General features: G+C 40.7%; 1 protein-coding gene across 4 annotated transcripts in view; it reads left to right on the top strand.

Moving 5' to 3' along the window:
• The window catches only part of LOC126376186 (unconventional myosin-XVIIIa), a 338,390-nt gene that overhangs the window by 159,825 nt on the left and 158,641 nt on the right, over window positions 1–19,924 (top strand). For all 4 annotated transcript variants that reach the window (XM_050023404.1, XM_050023405.1, XM_050023407.1 and 1 more), the window contains 7 exons: window positions 64–284; window positions 903–1,050; window positions 2,019–2,119; window positions 3,138–3,262; window positions 4,377–4,552; window positions 5,242–5,327; window positions 5,409–5,547. In XM_050023404.1, the coding sequence (XP_049879361.1) occupies window positions 64–284; window positions 903–1,050; window positions 2,019–2,119; window positions 3,138–3,262; window positions 4,377–4,552; window positions 5,242–5,327; window positions 5,409–5,547 (996 nt within the window). The remainder of the gene's footprint in view (window positions 1–63; window positions 285–902; window positions 1,051–2,018; window positions 2,120–3,137; window positions 3,263–4,376; window positions 4,553–5,241; window positions 5,328–5,408; window positions 5,548–19,924) is intronic.

The raw sequence follows: 19,924 nt of genomic DNA on the forward strand, positions 1-19,924 counted from the left end.
TAAGACCTTATAAGATATTTTTTACTACTTTTTTTTTCTCAACCTAACAAACGTCTTAATCAGGAGCGCCTCCAAGCGGTATTCCACGACGCGACTCTGGTAGCCCCTCGCGAGCGCTACGCCCAGGAGGGCATCACCCTGGACGACGGGGCCGAAGACGACTGGCTGTCAGAGACGGTCAACCCTGGCCCCATGGTGGAACTCCTGGACAAGGCCCCACAGAATACCATAGTTAGAAGCTCTCAAGCTGATCTGAGGGAGTGCGACCGGAGAGGGCTATTGTGGTAAGTTATTGCTTACGTTATAATATGGCATCACACCCGATACCAAATTGAAGACATCTGGCCTTAGGGTGCCCAATTGGGCTCTAACCTCGGGTCAGAGCGCCGTCTGAGAGGATTATCATCACTAATTTAAGAGCCACGCTCTTGTCGGTGTAGCATCCTCCATGCTACTTTTTTTGGGAAAAATAGAGCAGTGGTTTCCCTCTTGCCTTCTGCTCCGCAGTACTCTGTCTGACGCGAGTGGAATGGCGCCCAGAGTTTTCTAATTCAAAGCCGTACTAGGACTCCTGTCCTCTGCCTCTGAATGGCACTGACAGTTACTGCTGCCCTCTGTCAGTTTCCAGGTTACAGTCCTTGTGACTCGCCTCTTCCGCCCTGCATGAGAGCGATGATTATATTTGAAATAAGTAATCGTGTCTAGTGGATCGATAGCGCTGAATGAGGGAAATCGTCGAGTACGCCGGCGGGGTCGGTATCGAGGTCCTGAAATATTTGTTGTCGCGAGCTTATTGGCCGCCTCTATGGCTAGAGTAATCGGGTCGTCAGGATCGTATATTGATTACTTCCTTCGATCGTATGTGTAAATGATACTGATTTTGTACTTATCAACTTCCTCAGGTTGCTGGACGAAGAATCCATGTACCCAGGTTCATCAGACGACACATTCCTGGAGCGCGCGCTCCAACACTACGCGGCTCCCAGCCACACTCAGCATCTGATCAAGAAGGCACCTCACGCCAGGCAGTTCGTCTTGCAGCATCTGCAGGTAAGCAGTTGGACTTGTCAGTATTGCTTACCCTCTGTCATAGAATGAAGACATTTAACAACCTCGCTGCCCATTTTGTATCGAAGGAAGCGGGCTGAATGCGAACATAGGCTCACCTCAGACATTCCAAACAAAATTCTCATTCTTACCGTGTGCCGCGTTACCGCGTAAATGCGAGCGAGATAAGACAGTCTGTTTCTCTGTCTGGCTTTGGTTAAGAATAGAATAGAATTCAAATCATTTATTATAAAAGGAAGCCACACACAAAGACAACCCAATAACATCACTTAAAAAATTTCACACAACAATGAGATACAAAAAGCATAGAGGATGTTCATTAGAGTGATCATAAGGTGGTGGTGGACTCCCGAGATAAAAGGGCCTCACTCAGCACCAGTCGCGGCGTGAACCACGACGCTGGTATTATGTGGACTCTATGAGGCACGAACGTCGTGTTCCATAAATATGCGTTAATATTCGTACATAGATTAAATATTGCCAAATTACTCATATAGCATTTAGGTGTTTACGGCCATTTAGGCTAAAGTAAGCATTTAGGTAAACGCGCTCGGTCTGCGATTGTTGAAGTTAACCAACTTTCGCAAAGGCCGGTCATAGCATGGGTGACCACAAAAAAAAAGTTTTCATCTCGAGCTCCTCCGTGCTTCGGAAGGTACGTTAAGCCGTTGGTCCCGGCTGCATAAGCAGTCGTTAATAACCACCAATCCGCAGTGGGCCCGCGTGGTGGTTTAAGGCCCGATCTCCCTATCCATCCATAGGGAAGGCCCGTGCCCCAGCAGTGGGGACGTTAATGGGCTGGTGATGATGAGGCTAAAGTAAGGCCCAGAGGTAGTGAGGTAAATCTAGCTCGGCACAGATACAGATAGGTGCGGGGCGAAGAGTGTCCGTCATTGTTTATTCTGTGCCTTACATTTGTATATGGAACTAATCAACATAATTGTTTGCAGGGAACAAACCCGGTGCTGTACGACGTGACAGGCTGGGTGAAGGCGAGCCGAGAGAACCCTGTCACCAAGAAGGCCCTCTCCGTACTCCAGGAGAGCCAAAAGTAAGAAACTTTGAAAGATATTTTTTAAAATACATATAAAACATAAACAGCCTATATACCTATATAGCAGGGGGATGGAGCATACTCCACCACGCTGCTCTAGTGCTGGTTGGTGGAGGTGTTTGGGCTAGTAGCCCAGGCAGTGGCTTAAGCTGAGTTGGCTTAGTGGTTTGCGGTAATGGCTTAAGGCCCGAAGTCCTTTAAAATCCGAACCCCATTGTTTTTAACAGCGGAGGGTCAACGGTTGTGAGGTGGATTACCAACCTTTTCAACCCTCATGTCATGGTTACTTTTGAGCCGCCAAAGGACCCACGTTCGAAAATATATACCAATTCCACGTAGTACATCAGAACTTGTCATTTGCAAGATGAGATAGGTATATATTTTTGCACGCGAGTTCAAGTTGAGCGATTCAAAAATAAAGCACTTGATATGGCTCATATAACGGCAATGAAGGGGCCCAGTGAGCACGAAAGGCGCGCCATACAAGTATGAGCAAATAGTTTATACTTCAACTTTACACTCCCCTCGTCCGCATACTTTACCACGCTTGGAACCCTGCGATAGTATATTAAAAGGTCTTGTTCATTACAACCTGCAGGGCTAATAGTCAAATATTGATTGTCATGCAAAGAGACTCCTCCTTATCACAGGAAAGCTAAAAACCTTAGTATGATCGCCTATTTATCAAAAAAATACTTTTTTTGCAGTGTCTTACAAAAAGTAATGATACAATTGCGGCATATCACATAAAATACACATTGCCGGTAAAGTGGCTATGGAATTTGAGAAGCAGTAGAGCTATCGTAGTTATCTGTTTGCAGGAGTGGTAGTAAAAGAGAGTGGGGTTGAACCAGCGACGACGGTTCTCATACAAAATGCGCGTCAGGGTCACTCCATCCTCTTTCTTCTATTCCGTGATTCGACTAGTTTGTTATCTAGGCTAAGCCAGGCTCACCAGCTCCTCGATATAACCATAAACGTGCGTGATCTTAAGTTTGTACGTCTGTATCGCCAGTGAGGAGATAGCCCGTCTGTCGTCGTGGGCGCGGGGTGCGTGCGGCGTTAGCTCGTGGTCGGCCGCCGTGGGCGACGCCTCGACGCTCAGGCGCGCTTCCTCTATCAGGAGGACGCTCACTTCTGGTATGTATACCGCTCACAACAGAAAATAAAGTTATATACAAGGTGTTAGTGACGAAAACGAAAACTTTGGGCGGTGATCCAGACCGTGACGAGTTGAAATCATGTGGACTTTTTTGTCATGCATGTCGTAAACCGACAGGGAGATTTTATTGTTTTTTTTTTTATTATTTTCAGTTCCATACTTTTGCGACGGAAAATTCCATTTGATATCAGCTCAGAATCATGGGGTCAATCATCCCTCAAAGTTTTCATTACGCCTAACCCTTCGGGGATAAAGGCGTGATGATATGTTTTTGTGGGTGTTGAGTAATAAAAGTGGGTGTAAATTATCTACTTTTTACCATTGATGGGTTTGCTCTTGGCCCCAGACTTGCCCGAAGGCATTGACGAGGCCTAAGATGGAGCGAGCTCGCCCAGAAGGTGCCTGTTCACTCTGGCCTCGAAAGCGCCCGGGTATATGCATTTGGAAATACAGAAGACGGCAAAGAATTCCACTCCCTAGCAGTGCGCATAATGAAGGACGATGCGAAGCGCTTTGTCAATTATATAAAAATAGTTGTTGCTTGATATTTGGATCAGATATATAGAATTATTTTGCTACCTATACTGCTTCTCTTTATATGGGTGGAAGATCTGTTGTGCCTAGGTGTAATAACAATGGTCATCGTTTATGCCTAAAAACAACGATAAAAGATGCATATGTCTGTTATATGAGGAGCTCGGTGGCGCAGCGGTAAACGCGCTCGGTCTGCGATTGTTGAAGTTAAGCAACTTTCGCAAAGGCCGGTCATAGGATGGGTGACCACATAAAAAAAGTTTTCATCTCGAGCTCCTCCGTGCTTCGGAAGGCACGTTAAGCCGTTGGTCTTGGCTGCATTAGCAGTCGTTAATAACCATCAATCCGCACTGGGCCCGCGTGATGGTTTAAGGCCCGATCTCCCTATCCATCCATAGGGATGGCCCGTGCCCCGTTAGTGGGGACGTTAATGGGCTGATGATGATGTCTGTTATGCATGAAATTCGAAGGTTAAACGAAGGTAACTCTGTACAGCGCCATCTATATTTTGGGGGACGTAGCCTAGAAAGTCCGTTATTGAACTTAATATCCTTACAGGCACGGCTGGTATGAAGCGTCGATCAACGGCTTTACAAGCGAAGTTCGTGGCGGATGGCATAGTGGACACATTGCGCAGATGCGGCAGCGGTGGTGTGCAGTTCGTGTGCTGCCTACTAGCCAACCACCCCTCAGAGGGTGCTGACGACGTCAACATACCACTTTTGAGGTCACAGGTGAGATAAATAATAGTCACACAACATTTAGATTACATTGTCTTAAGGGGCCTTTATGTGGCTTCAGCCCCACGCACTCCTTCCAAAGGTCCGGGACTCCATAGGTCCGAGATTCATCATCACCTCCCTAGCATTATCCCGTTTTACACAGGGTCCGCTTACCTAACCTGAAGATTTGACAGGTCCGGTTTTATACAGAAGCGGCTCCTTGTCTGACCTTTCTACCCACGAAGGGAAAACCAGCTCAATACAGGTTAAGTCACATACCTCCGAAAATGCAATCAATGGTTGATGAGATTGGTAACCCACCTCACAATCCTCAAGATATAAGAAGAAGGGAGAAAAAATTCTAAGTGTATAATTTAAACTATAACATAACATAATGGCATAGCATAATGGGTACGTTTGGGCGGGGCTCGCTTTCGGGAGGGCTTTTTGACGTCTGATATGGTTTTCTATATATTTGTGTGTTTTGACGTATTTTAGTGTAGGTATTTAATTTGACTATGTTATATATTTTAGGTACAAAATGGGCCATATCTCCTAAACCGTAAATAATCGCTGAACATTTATGTGGGTGTTTCTGATAGCTAATGAGCCCCTCTATCTAATTTTTCATTTTGAACGTGAACTTCTGGGCCACCCTTATATAATAAATTGTCATATAAACTATATTTTAATCTTTGCAGTTCCGCGGTTTCCAACTGCTAGACGCGGCAAGGCTGTACAAACAAGGCTTCCCGGAGCACATGCCGCTCTCTGAGTTTGCCAGGAGGTAATAATTTTATTACTGCTGTATTCCCAATTTCCACTAATAGCTAGTTCAACAATAACTTAACTCTTGATCCCTCGACAGGTACCGGCTCCTGGCCACATCAGAGACGGAGTCGGCGGACAAGCCGCAGACGACGCCCGTCTCCGACCGGCAGATCGTGGACGACATGCTGTTGGCGCTCGACCTGGACGTCACCAGCTACCGGCTCGGCTTGACGCAGGTTAGTGGCTACCATTAGATAGATACAAACATACATGGTGGGGACATATCACAAAAATCACTTTGTGATCCCTAGTTTGGTGTGGGCATCTAGGTGTTGGCGATGCTCTGCTCGATTGAATGCGGAATAATACAGCTGGACAGTGTTATTAACGGCCCTTTTATTAATTCTATATTTTAAAGTTTGACACACGATACACTAGTTATGCAGATTCTAAAAGAAGAAGAAGGCAAGTATTGCCATACTTAAATAATAATACAACTTTGTTGGGGATGCCAACATTTAGTAAAAGATTTACGTACAGTTGTAATATTTTTTTACACGAGCCATGTCGGGGGCGGCGTTTGGCGGCTCAATAATAACCCTGACACAAGCGTTGATGAGGTTGGTAATTCACCTCACAACGCACACGATAGAAGAAGAAGCATAAGACGCAACGTGAGCTTTACAACCCTTTTCTATATTTTCTCACCGTTTAAACCGTTTAAACCTTCTCTGCCGGCCTAATATGCGCGATGTGACAAAAATTATCGATCGAGTCGATAAATTTTATCCAAATCGAAAGTTTGTCGTATTCCCTCACATGCACACGCTCGATAATATTACCACCACGAAAAACGTTATAACATCGAGACCGATGTAGCCATTTTGTAAAAAAACCGTTTTTGTATTTGGTAACATGTACATTTTTATCTACGCTCACATAGAAGAAAATGTTGATCGTTAAGATAAAAAAATCTGAATCTTAAATTAGAATTACAAAGTAGTTTTCGACCATTTAATATTCCGTAGTTACGGTATTTAATGTACGCTCATGAGTACTAATATGTATACACTTTGAAACCATGTCACATTAACTTTTTTGACAAATAAAACCGTAAGTCTCATTAAATGTCAAATATGATAGTGCGACAGGGTTCTAAAGTGAGTACATAATATTGCTCATGACTGTACATACTGTGTAGTGAAATATGGTTAGGTACATCTCGGAAATGTGGTTATTAATTGCTAAGCCATAATACTTACTGCCATCACAATGTCATCATCCTCATAGCGTCATCCCGTTTTTCACAGAGTCCGCTTACCTAACCTGAAGATTTGACAGGTCCAGTTTTTTACAGAAACGATAGCCTGTCTGACCTTCCAACCCGCGAAGGGAAAACCAGCCCAATACAGGTTAGGTTACATACATCCGAAAATGCATTTCTCGGGAATGTGGGTTTCGTCACGGTGTTTTCCTTCACCGCTGAACAGGTGATAATCATTTATGAACCAAACATGAATTCGAAAACAAATTCGACAATCATTGGGGTTTAGGCCTGTGCTGGATTCGAACCTGCGACCTTAAAGTGAGAGGGAAGCGTTCTACCAACTGGGCTACCACAGCTTCACAATGCACGACCACATTCACTACAATTAATTCAAATTAACTATTCAAATTACCGTTTCACACTAGTTTCTGTGTTAAGACATCAAATTATGCTAGTTAATAATAACAAAAAATAAAGCCACATAATTATCGCAAAGTCGAGAGGAGTGTAAAAATCAAGGGGAGGCCTTTGCCCAGCAGTGGGATCGTATAGGCTGAATAAGGTAAGAAGAATTATCACATAGACAAAAGTAATTTCAGGGGTCAAAGATAAAGTATAAAATGCTCATCCCGTGATCATGGCACTTGCAACAGTGTCGAAATATCGGGAGTCTCATATCCCCATTTAAACGCGGTAAGAACCCGTTATTATGTGCTTTAATTATAAAATGCTAATCTAGAAATTGAAGCCACTCAAGATGAATAAAAATAAATCTCATTTTACTGTTCGACTTATGTACGAATTTTATTTATTATTTTATTTTATTTATTAACAATTAAGTAACAATGAGTACGACGTTTGACCGCTTCTATTGATGACGTCACAGGACAGTATTTCCATATAAATTGCAAAGAAAATTTTCGTTTTGAGGTTTCTTAAAAATATCTCATATGACGTTGTCAAGTGATCTGTCCTAGAATTGTTCTCAAAATAGCTTAACCGCAATCATTAAATTACATCTTAATCTCAACATTGCGTGAACACTTGCTAATGAAAAAACAAATTACATTTCTTTTTTTAAGATGTGTAGAGATAAATATATTTTGTGCGTAGTTTCGAAGATTACCGTCTGTAACGATGATGGACCGCTATAATAAGTATTACTGGAAAGTTCACATCTCATCAACCCCTAGCATTATTCCGTTTTTCACAGGGTCCGCGTACCTAACCTGAAGATTTTGACAGGTCCGGTTTTTTACAGAAGCGACTGCCTGTCTGACCTTCCAACCCGCGAAGGGAAAACCAGCCCAGTACAAGTTAGGTCGCATACCTCCGAAAATGCATTTCTCAGGAATGTGGGTTTCCTCACGATGTTTTCCTTCACCGCTGAGCGCGTGATGATAAAAATTGTCGCAAAATTCATATTTTTTTTAGATTTTGTTAATCATTCTCTGAATCACCCCTCAAAGTTTTCGTTACGATATCACTAACAAATTGTATGTATGTAAAAAAGCAGTATGACTATAAATCATGTATCGGCACCGCCCTCCCAGAAATTGGCGTCTAAATAACAGTAATCGAGAAAATCAATTTCGTTTAATAACCAGTCTCAAGTACCGTTAGAAATTGACTGTTAATGTGCATAGATAAACGCGAGAATAGCCTAAAGCTGATATGGATGGAGCCGACTTTGACAGACATCTATTTAATTTTATTTTATTTTGACAGTTGTAAAACTTACCTTCTCTCTTGTGGGAACAATGACCAACCTGACATGGCTCATATTATAACGACTTGTATACCAGGACCGACTGCTTAACGTGCCCTTCAAAACGCCTTAAATAGAAACTGATAGGGCTTTTCAATAATTTTTCATGTAATCGCCTTGTACATTTCAAAGTACGAGGCTTTATTGACCTGACTGTACCTACCCTTTTTTGCAAAAAAACTAAGTGTGTTGAGTTGACGCACACATTAAAGTGATTTAATTTAAGTTTCACTATCTCAACACACGTAAAAATGTAGGCGTGTTGAGTTGACGAAATAATAAGTGATGCAAATTTTGCGTGCCACCAACTCAGCACGCGTGTGATGAGTCTCGTATGATGAGTTGGTGAAAAACCCGACACTGCACTTGACACTGTGTACGTACGTAAACAGCCTATATACGTCCCACTGCTGGGCACAGGCCTCCCCTCAATCAACCGGAGGGGGTATGGAGCAGACTCCACCACGCTGCTCCAATGCGGGTTGGTGGAGGTGTTTTTACGGCTAATAGCCGGGACCAACGGCTTAACGTGCCCTCCGAAGCACGAAATCATCTTACTTTTTCGGACAATCACAAACCTGAAAAGTCTTTATCAAACAAAGGGCAGTCTCACAAAGTGATTTCGACAATGTCCCCATCGGGAATCGAACCCGGACCTCCAGATCGTGAGGCTAACGCTCTAACCACTAGACCACCGAGGCTTGACACTGCACTTATTGACAATCCGTCACAATAACATACGCTCACGGGTAGCCAGAGGTACATCCATCGAAAGATGAACTAAGTACCCACGCCTCACCGAGCTGGAAAGTCCCAATTAAGTAATCAAGTCCAAATATTTCCCGTCCCTTCATACTCCATACACTTTCATGTCTACCATACATTAACCTTGGGCAAAACGTTATAAAGAAAGAAAGTTTAATGGGCAAACCACACATTTATTTACATGCTGTCAAAATCTTGACGGGGTAATTTTCGTAATTTTTTGATAGTCAATTACATTCACGCCATTCCAAACTTGTTTACACAACATACGTATCATTATCGTGTTATGACGTTTAGATGAAAGTGCGTGATTTAGTATGGAACACGGGTACACACGATAAGGTGCAGAAAAAAGTCCAATCAGTTTCTTGCAATAAATTAACTGGTTGCACTTAACACCTCCTGGTTACATGTCGTTTCTGTAATAGACCAAAAACACCTACAAAAACATAATTTTTATAATTATGACAACTAATGGTAGAAGTAGGTATATGTATATGTTAGGTTTTGTATATAGGTTAGGTATATATTATATTTGTAAGTATGTTATATATTTATTTGCATGTATTTATTGGTAATAAGTTGTACTTTTTATACGTAGTTTGTACCCGCAATCTTTCAATATTTTTTTTACATTTTTCCTCACCTTATGGTTGTCTGGAAGAAATCGCTGTAAGCGATAAGGCCGCCATTTGCTATGTACTTAGTTAAGAGCCTTTTTGTAATTATTTCTTTTTATTTTGGTGCAATTATATAATAATTCGCTGGGCTCAGTGATTGAACTTTTGCTCTTTGATTGCACGGTGTGACAGCTACATGCATTTAGAAAAAAAATGAAAGGAATATTTATTATTTCAGGACATCACAAGACAAAGAGAAAAATTTAATGAAAAAAAGAATCTGACTCACACGGGACTTGAACCCGCAGCTCTTGTTAACGATCAGCTTTAGATTTGCCGCAGATGGCATCGACTACTTGGCCGGACAAATGGGGAGCGTTAAGGGCTCTCACCCGGTTTTAACCATTAGCACACCCCGGACACTTCATACAAAACACCTCGTTTTTCACAGACACTACACATTGACGTTATCGTACACGCGCATGTGTGTGTGTGTGACGTCTGACGCTATACTATTGAAGACTAAAGTAAGACCGAGGGGGGGGGGAGGTAAACCTAGCTCAGCCGCTGGTGGGGAGCGGAGAGTTATTCTTTATTCTATGCACTGCCGTTCGGAAGTGGACATGACGCTATGACGTAACGCGCGCGGTTACGTTAGCTTTATTTTGTACCAGTGATTCGCGATGCTAGTTGCTCTAAGGTCGGTGTACTGCGATTTATAAGTCTTGATAATTAATAAAACATATGTATACAGGATGTTAGTAACATCGTACCGTATACTGAGGCGGATAATTTCAGCTCATGATTATGAGTTAATAGACTGTTATTTTCCGTCGCAAAAGTATGGAACTGTGGTTCCGATGGAAGGCACGTTAAGCCGTTAGTCCCGGGCTACTAGTCCAAATGCTTCACCAATCCGCAGTGGACCAGCGTGGTAGAGTATGCTCCATACCCCCTCCGGTTAATTAAGGGGAGGCCTGTGTCCAGCAGTGGGACGTATATACATAGTATTATGTATATAGCTCTCGAAGAAATTATGTTAAATTCACAAGTCGACCCGTGCTCCCTTACTGGATGGGTTGTCAGAACTTGCAGCCACTTTTGGTTGGTGTAAACTCCTAAATGGAATTGATGAACCGTGTGTTGATCAGCCCATTATCACATTTGTTTTTATTGGCATTTCTAGGTAAGCGAGATCCACCCTAGACCATATGGTTACTTACCATCAGGTGAGATTGTGGTCAAACGCGAGTATATATTGTTAAAAAAAAATCGCTGGCGTGGTTGGCGGTGAAGCGGGAATGGAGGCTGCATTGACTTATATCAAATCCGCTTATGCCTAACTCATAAACGGTCACGAGCATTAATATGTATACACTTTGGTACCATGTCACATTAACTTTTTTGACAAATTGAACTGTAAGTCTCACTAAATGTCAAATATGTTAGTGCGACAGAGTCCTAAAGTGGGTACATTATATTGCTCATGACTGACCACCACTTCGCCGCGCGGCGCACCGCTTCAAAATCCGCGTCGTGTGAGAATCTTTATCCCCTGTTGGGATGTAGGACTCGAATAACAGATTTCCAATCCTCCCGATTTTTGCACCCTTTTTAGCTTACTCCCATGCCTTGACGAATTCCTGGTCAACCGAGCGTCGCCAGGTCACTGTGCTTTCAGAATCGCCTTAAACGATATAAATATATTCGATTTTGAAACGTTATACATACGTTAACTCACGCCTATTTCCCACGAGGGATTGTCCGACAGTAAAATGATCCATGCTTCGGAAGGCATGTTAAGCAGTCTATCCCGGCTACTATTTACCGGTTACATGAGCCATATCAGGGGCCTTTAGCGGCTCAATAGAAAGCTGACACCAACATTGATTAGTGTCACGGACAAGCGCTATCTAGCGCACAATTTAGGAACCAATTAAATTAATAACTGATGCCAATAAAAAAAGTTTACCAAGATGGAGTGACGACGAAACAAGTTAATTTAAAAATGAATGAATAACCCGTGCGAATAAAATAAGCATCTCGCTAGTATGCAATCCGTTTGACGTCGTGTCTACTTAATTATGTCAAGTTATTAGCCGATGAAAAATTTTTTGAAAATTCAAAATTAATATTTTTCTTTTTTTTGAAATTTTAGATTTCTGCTTAAAATTGACGTGTGTTCCATAAATTTTATGCCTGTCGATTACCCGTCCCTTTCTGTTCGAGCCACTTGTGCTGTCCTTTATATTTCTGCTAATACGCCTAGCTACCCAAGGGAAACACCAAAAAGACTTTATAAACTAAAAACAAATAATTAAAAACTTTTTGATTGATTGTGTGAACCCCGACGGTTAGTGACGTTTTTGTTCTTCTCCTTTGTTTTCTGCCTGCTTATATATATTACGTTTTTATTCTTGCAAACATCATTGTGAATAATAATAAATAGACTGCTGTGATTGCGTGTGCTGTCAACAAAAACCAGGCCTGGTTAAAAGAGTGAAGAAGCTGATCACGTAAGTGTTTCCCTTTTTCTTTGAGCTGGGCTATTTTCAGGGTATGGAGACAGCGCACGTGGTTAGGATTCTTCCTTTCCACCTTTTTTCTTTTTTTGCATGAATGTGTATCAAACACATAAGATGGTCCTTCGAACTACGGATTCATATCCGTGAACCAGTAATTTCTTACCGCAAAATCGCATTCTTTGATTCCGCAATTTGTTGCTCTTTCATAAGTAACAAATGGTAATAGCTTACAGACCGATGGGGCTGTAGTTATTTACTTCTATACTGCTTTATTACTTACTGCATTTCTATACTCAATTTCTCTCTATTCGCTGATTATTTTACCGCATCTTAACCGCATCTGCATTTGAATGTACCATTCTTTTTGAATAAAACTGCTCGCTAATAATATTCAGTAGTGATTTTTAATAAAATAAAACGTAACGCATTATTTTGTTATATTTTTGTCCACAATTTTGTTACGAGTGTTAAAGTTATTCTACTAACTAGATATACTCATCTTACTTACGTATTGAGCGCAGAACCAATTCTATATCGCATCGCATTAATATAAAAATTGTTCCTTATTATTTAATAATTTTACTGCTGATACATTTTTTATATTTCATTTACAATGTCTAAAAAGGCACCTGTTGACGAGGATGTCGAGGGCCCCATGCTACCTAATATTCTTATAAATGAAGCTCGAGTGCAAGCTTTCTTTCAAAGACTTCAAAGCATTTATGACGTTTCACGGAATATTTCCACAAAAGAATTGCAAAATCGCTTCATAAGTTCAGCTGCAAATATAGAACAATTACGCGCTGAGTATTTAACCGCGTTAGATAATTTAAATATCGCTAAAATACAATATGATTCCACTTATAAGCCTGATTACTCATCTTTTCTCGCTTTTGAAGATATTTATTCTTCTATAAAAAACAGTTTGAAACAACTGCAAGTCTCAGTAGACCAATTGAGATCAACATCAATGGAAAAACCGCGTCTTAAACTGCCGCCGATTAATTTGCCTACGTTTGACGGGGACATTAAAAATTGGCCAACATTTTTTGAATGTTTTAACAACGCAGTTCATAACAACACAAGTCTAACTGACTCAGACAAAGTCTTTTATTTGACAGGAGTTTTGTCTAAATCTGCGTTAACTACTATTGCTGACATTCCTCCCACTGCTGATAATTATAGCACAATTTATTCTGCTTTGGTTGATAAATATCAAGATATTCGTACGCTAGGAACTACCTATTTACAACAGATAGCTGATGGGCTTAATAACTTTTTAGATAAGTTTGCCGCATCAGTTTGTGCATTTGATCGATTAAAAATCAAAGATAAAGTTGATTTTATCTTTTTATTTTTGGCTTTGCAAAAACTTGACAAGGAAACTGCTTGCCTTTATGAAAATTCCGTACGATCAGAGAAACTGCCGACTTATGATAGTTTGATTCGGTTCATTAAAGAGCAAATTAAAATAATTGATCGTACTAGTAACAAACCATGTCAGATTTATGGCAATAAAAACAATAACAATCGCTTCCAATCGCCAGCTATTCCAAAAATTATTAACAACCCAAAAGTTACGAAATCTTTTGTAACTTCGCATAATGCAAACCTATGCCCTTTGTGCTCAAAATCGGGTCATGAACAATTTTATAAATGTCCTGAATTTATGAAATTGAGTCCCAGAGATCGTTATGGTGTTGTTAAAAAACATAATAGTTGTTGCAATTGTCTTAGTTTCAGTCATAGAACATTATCATGCAATTCAAATAAGAATTGTAATATTTGCCATTCCAAAACGCATCATTCATTATTGCATTTTCCGCAACAAAATGATTCGACTACTTGCACCCCCGCATCCGCACAGACACCCGGTCCGTCGAGTGTTGTGTATGTAGCCGCAGCGTGTGATGTTAAGCCGTTGCCTGCGCAGCCTCTGCCGCAACCTGCAGTCACGTCGCCTTTTCCTGCTCCACCTCACGTTGTCACTGCGCCTGCTACTGCACAACCGCCATCGAATGAGTTTTCGCAGTTGTCGCTTTGCTCGCAAACATCGCTGCTTAATCAAAGCGCTAAAACGGTGTTGCTTGCTACCGCTCGCGTTGTAATAAAAAATATTGATGGTAGCGAATATATTGCACGCGCATTGATCGATAATGGGTCAATGAATGACTTTATTACAGTTGAGCTATGCAACCGCTTATCTTTAAAAATGCATACGCTCCCCGGCCAAATTACCGTGAATGGGTTTGGTGGGTCTTCAAAACAAGTGAAAGGAGTTACTAATGTCGTAATTCACTCGCGTTTTGATCATAAAGTATCGTTTCCGCTACAACCGCTGGTTGTTGATAAAATCACTGACCGCATACCGACATTGCCTATTGATAGGTCGATGTTACACTATTTATCTCGCACTCCGCTCGCCGATGACACATTTTCTGATCCTGGAGAGGTTGAAATGTTAATTGGTGCTAAGTTATTTCCGCGCTTACTGCTTTCGGGACATATTCAGGGCCCACAAGGGACACCTGATGCAGTTCAAACCCCGCTTGGTTTCATTTTGATGGGTGAAGCTCCGATTCATAATCGGTCTCCCTGCAATCTTGCACAGGTTACACATAATACTACGTTATGTGCTTTTACTGGACAATCGTTAGATACTATGATGAAGAAATTTTGGGAAATAGAAGAAGTTTCTTCCCCGCGCTCTGCTACGTTTAGTAAAGATGAACAGGCCTGTGAAGAGATTTATAAGTCTACCACTACTCGCGACTCGACATGTACAAACGTCGTAACACTGCCGTCTAAAACAGATCCTTCTGTTTTAGGTGACTCAATTACGAGTTCTAAAAAAGATCTTAAAGATAGACTTACCACAAAGACTCGCATGATGTTGGACGCTAGTGCGCCCACAGACACTTGTCTGTCTCTCAATGATGTTTCACATTCGAACCGCTTTCAATTTGATAATATTTTTGGTTTTACGTGGGTTCATTCCAGTCCACACAGACTGAAGACATTCGTGGCGAATCGAGTCACAAAGATACAAGACTGCTTATCCAGAGAACTTACACCTGCACAGCTAGTTGATCATCCAACGTGGATGAACGCGCCTTATTGGGTACGCAATGATATTTTGGAGTGGCCTATTAAAGCTTACGTGGCTAGTCAAAATGATAATGATCTGCCCGAAGTTAAAATCCTAACATTATCTAATGTTACGGTACCCTCTGATGATAAAGAGGAATCGCCTCTACGCTTATTAAGCAAACGAATCTCTCAATGGTCGAAATTACTCCGCACAATCGTCTACGTTTTGAGATTCACGAAACGTTTAAAAACTCGCGGCCATATTACCACTGATGATCTAAACGCATCGGAAAAGATCATTGTTCGTGCTGTTCAAAAGGAACATTTTCCAGATTTATTAAAGGCGTTGCTACTTAAAAGGCAATGTCCAGCTGCATTTCGAAAACTAAGGCCTTTCTTAGTCGATGGAATTATACGAGTAGGAGGACGACTGGAAAATGCAAACTTGACTTTCGATCATAAACATCCTATGCTTATGCCTAATAAAGATAAGATTACTGAACTTCTTATTGATTTTGTTCATCGCACTGCTTGCCATGCTGGACCGCAACACATGTTGTGTTTGCTCAGGCAAAGGTTTTGGATACTTTCCGCACGCCGCACTGTTCGTGCTAGAGTGCACTCATGTGTTCCATGTTTTAGGGCACGCCCTAAACTTGCTTCTTCGCCTGTTATGGCTAATTTACCTTTATGTCGTTTGCAAATGTCCAAACCTTTTGCTCATACGGGCGTCGATTATGGTGGACCGCTGTTTATTACCCTAAATAGGAAACGCGGTGTCAAAAGCCAAAAGGCATATTTATGCGCATTTATTTGTCTTACAACTAGAGCAGTTCATATTGAAGTGGCTACAGATTTGAGCACTGAATCATTTTTGAATGCTTTTAAGAGATTTTTATCTCGAAGAGGTCCAGTAGAAAAACTTTATTCGGACAATGGCACAAATTTTATAGGTGCTAAGGCATATTTGAACGAACTTTACAACTTTTTACAGTCTGACGCTTTTGATACTGAATTTAAAGCCACTTTGGCTAACAACCGCATTGCTTGGGAAATGATCCCTCCCAACGCTCCTCATTTTGGAGGAGGATGGGAAATTACGATTAAAGGGTTTAAATCGCATTTATTTCGCGTAATTGGTTCTCAGATTTTAACGTACGAAGAATTATTGACAGTTCTTTGTCAAATTGAGGCTTTGCTGAATTCCAGACCGCTAGGAATATTAAGTGAAGACCCCAGTGAACCTTTACCTTTAACTCCTGCTCACTTTTTGAATACCGCTCCACTGGCTCATTTACCTTCCGTTAATGATCCTGCAGTGAGTCAGAATTTGTTATCGCGATGGATGTTACTAGACAGACTTGTGCACTCGTACTGGCGAAGATGGAGTAATGAGTATTTGCATACACTTCAGCTTCGTGACAAATGGAACACTGACACGTGTCCAGTAAAGGAAGGAACGGTAGTTGTTATGATGAAAGACAACTCACCGCCCTTGCATTGGCCGTTAGGTATTATAATACGCACTTTTTACGGAGACGATAATCAAGTTAGAGTTGCATTAGTCAAAACTAAAACTGGTACATTCAAACGACCTGTGGTTCGTTTATGCCCCCTCCCTCATTTAAATTAGAAACGCACCGCTTTTCATTTCTTTTATTGCTTTTTTGTTATACTTAGAGTTAATTTTTATTTTGTTATATTTCTGCTTTATTGAAAGGAAACCTTTCAAGGTGGGGGATGATGTTCGAGCCACTTGTGCTGTCCTTTATATTTCTGCTAATACGCCTAGCTACCCAAGGGAAACACCAAAAAGACTTTATAAATTAAAAACAAATAATTAAAAACTTTTTGATTGATTGTGTGAACCCCGACGGTTAGTGACGTTTTTGTTCTTCTCCTTTGTTTTCTGCCTGCTTATATATATTACGTTTTTATTCTTGCAAACATCATTGTGAATAATAATAAATAGACTGCTGTGATTGCGTGTGCTGTCAACAAAAACCAGGCCTGGTTAAAAGAGTGAAGAAGCTGATCACGTAAGTGTTTCCCTTTTTCTTTGAGCTGGGCTATTTTCAGGGTATGGAGACAGCGCACGTGGTTAGGATTCTTCCTTTCCACCTTTTTTCTTTTTTTGCATGAATGTGTATCAAACACTTTCTTTTTCAACGGATAAGAAAATGACAGGTATAACATAAAATAAAATTAGATGGCGTCTGCAGGAATTAGCACCATTGCATAAATGTTTATCTAGAAACACTTCAACTCTCGTTATACATAGTATATTATCCATTTCCGTTCACCACAAGCAGGAAGATTTCAAGTACCAAGTCAGGCAAGTCGCGGTTTGCATCTCGGTTAATTCTTGCATAAGCAGCTTTCTCCGCGTGCATTCTAAAAATAGAATATAACTGACCGAAAGTCAAAAATAAAACTATTTTTACTACCGTAGTGCTCGAATTTTTAAAAGATAACACTTTTATTTCCGTTTGTAGGCGTGTGCGCAGTATTGAGCGTGTAGTGCCTAATGGCCTTATTTTCGAATTCATATTTGGATCATAAATGATTATCACGTGCCCAGCGGCGAAGGAAAACATCGTGAGGAAACCCACATTCCCGAGAAATGCATTTTCGGAGTATGTGACCTAACCTGTATTGGGCTGGTTTTCCCTTCGCGGGTTGGAAGGTCAGACAGGTAGTCGCTTCTGTAAAAAACCGGACCTGTCAAATATTCTTGTTAGGTAATTAGGTATTATGATACGAGCAATACCCGGTTCTCAATTTTTACTCATAAAATTTTATGTAATAATTTACCATGGCATACTGTTATTAATTTTAAAGTTATGGAGTATTACTTTGTCATACCTTTTTTAGCATAATTTTGAAACTCATAACTACTATAAGCATAATAATTAATGACAATAATGATATATAAGCATAAAAACTATACTCCGAATAAGAAAAGTTTTGGCACAACTTTGAACATGTTCGAAACTTTTTTTTTCCTTGGCTGCATTTGGTTCATAATTGTGACTTTTATATTTTTTGACACTATTTCATGTTGTTGGTCCTGATTCAGTATACTTTTCGTGTGTAAGATAAACATGCTGGCGGCGTAGGGGTGGCCCGAGGGCCACCCCCGCCACACCCTAACCTACTGTTATGCCTTGTAAAAAATATGACAAAACACTATTATTCTAAAAAAGAATTATGGAGACCTATTTATATGCGAATCAAATTTATACCAACAAATATTAGTCCAAAAATAAGTTATACCGAACAAACCAGTTCCTAGATATTATGATGGGAAAGTACTATTATGCTAAAAAACGTTATGCAAAAAGGATTATGATAATTAAAATTATGACAAAAACATTTATGCATTTTAAAAGAATCCCGCAATACCCCGGGTACTGCTAATGTCCATAGGCGACGGTAACCACTTAGAAAGAAAGAAAGAAGTAAACATTTATTATACCATCCATTCATTTACTTACCATCTTGTGGCCCGGAAGTCTGCCTTCTGAGTTACGTAAAAAAAGTTCTAGACTTTTTTGGCCAAATATTTTGACGACGAACCTTGCGAACGTAAACAAGCAATTAACACGTTGCCATATAAGAAAAAACTAGCCTCATTTTTTTTGCCAGTCACCCAGTAGAGTTCACGTAACACTTACAAGAGTTACATAACATTTCCCATTCAGGTTTTAAGTGTGCTTCAAGATCTATCTTGTGCTTAATAAATATAATATCACAAGCTGAATTGATGACTAATGCCATGCGTGTGAATGTAATTTATTATGTCGTGTCTGTTGGCATGGGTTTAAATAATACGACATAAAATCACAGAGTTTCCTATAGAGTATCTATAGGAAATAGGTGTGATAGAATAAGGAATAATACTACGTAAAGAACGGCAACTCTCCGCTCCCCACCAGCGTCTGAGCTAGGTTTACCTCACCCCCTTCGGTCTTACTTTAGTCTTCACTCGTATGGGGCATAGAATAATTAATAATACTACGTATAGAAAGGCAACTCTCCGCTCCCCACCAGCAGCTGAGCTAGGTTTACCTCACCCCCTCGGTTCTACTTTAGTTTTCAATCGTATGGGCGTAGAATAGGGAATAATACTAAATATAGAACGGCAACTCTCCGCTCCCCACCAGCGTCTGTGCTAGGTTTACCCCACACACATTATTCCGTTTTTCACAGGCTCCTCTTGCCTAACATGAAGATTTGACAGGTCCGGTTTTTTACAGAAGCTACTGCCTGTATGACCTTCCAATCCGCGAAGGAAAAACCAGCCCAATATTTCAATTTCATATATAAAAATTGAGTCGTCAACAAAACAGTTGAACAAAAATTGGGTTTCTTTTTGACTAGAAGTACGTGTATAGCCAAATCTTTTAAATTCATATCTCGTAATACTTAGTCACTTACTTAGAATGTCTAAAATCCACATGCTAGAGTTATGTGTTATGTAACTAAAGTGTTACTTCCGAATAATTATGTTACATTGTTAGGTATTTTAATAAGAGGCATAGAATATAATAACCTTTAACTATGTTGTTTGCGTAG

The sequence above is a fragment of the Pectinophora gossypiella genome, chromosome 20 (assembly GCF_024362695.1).
Source record: "Pectinophora gossypiella chromosome 20, ilPecGoss1.1, whole genome shotgun sequence".
NCBI classification, from domain to species: Eukaryota; Metazoa; Arthropoda; class Insecta; order Lepidoptera; family Gelechiidae; genus Pectinophora; species Pectinophora gossypiella.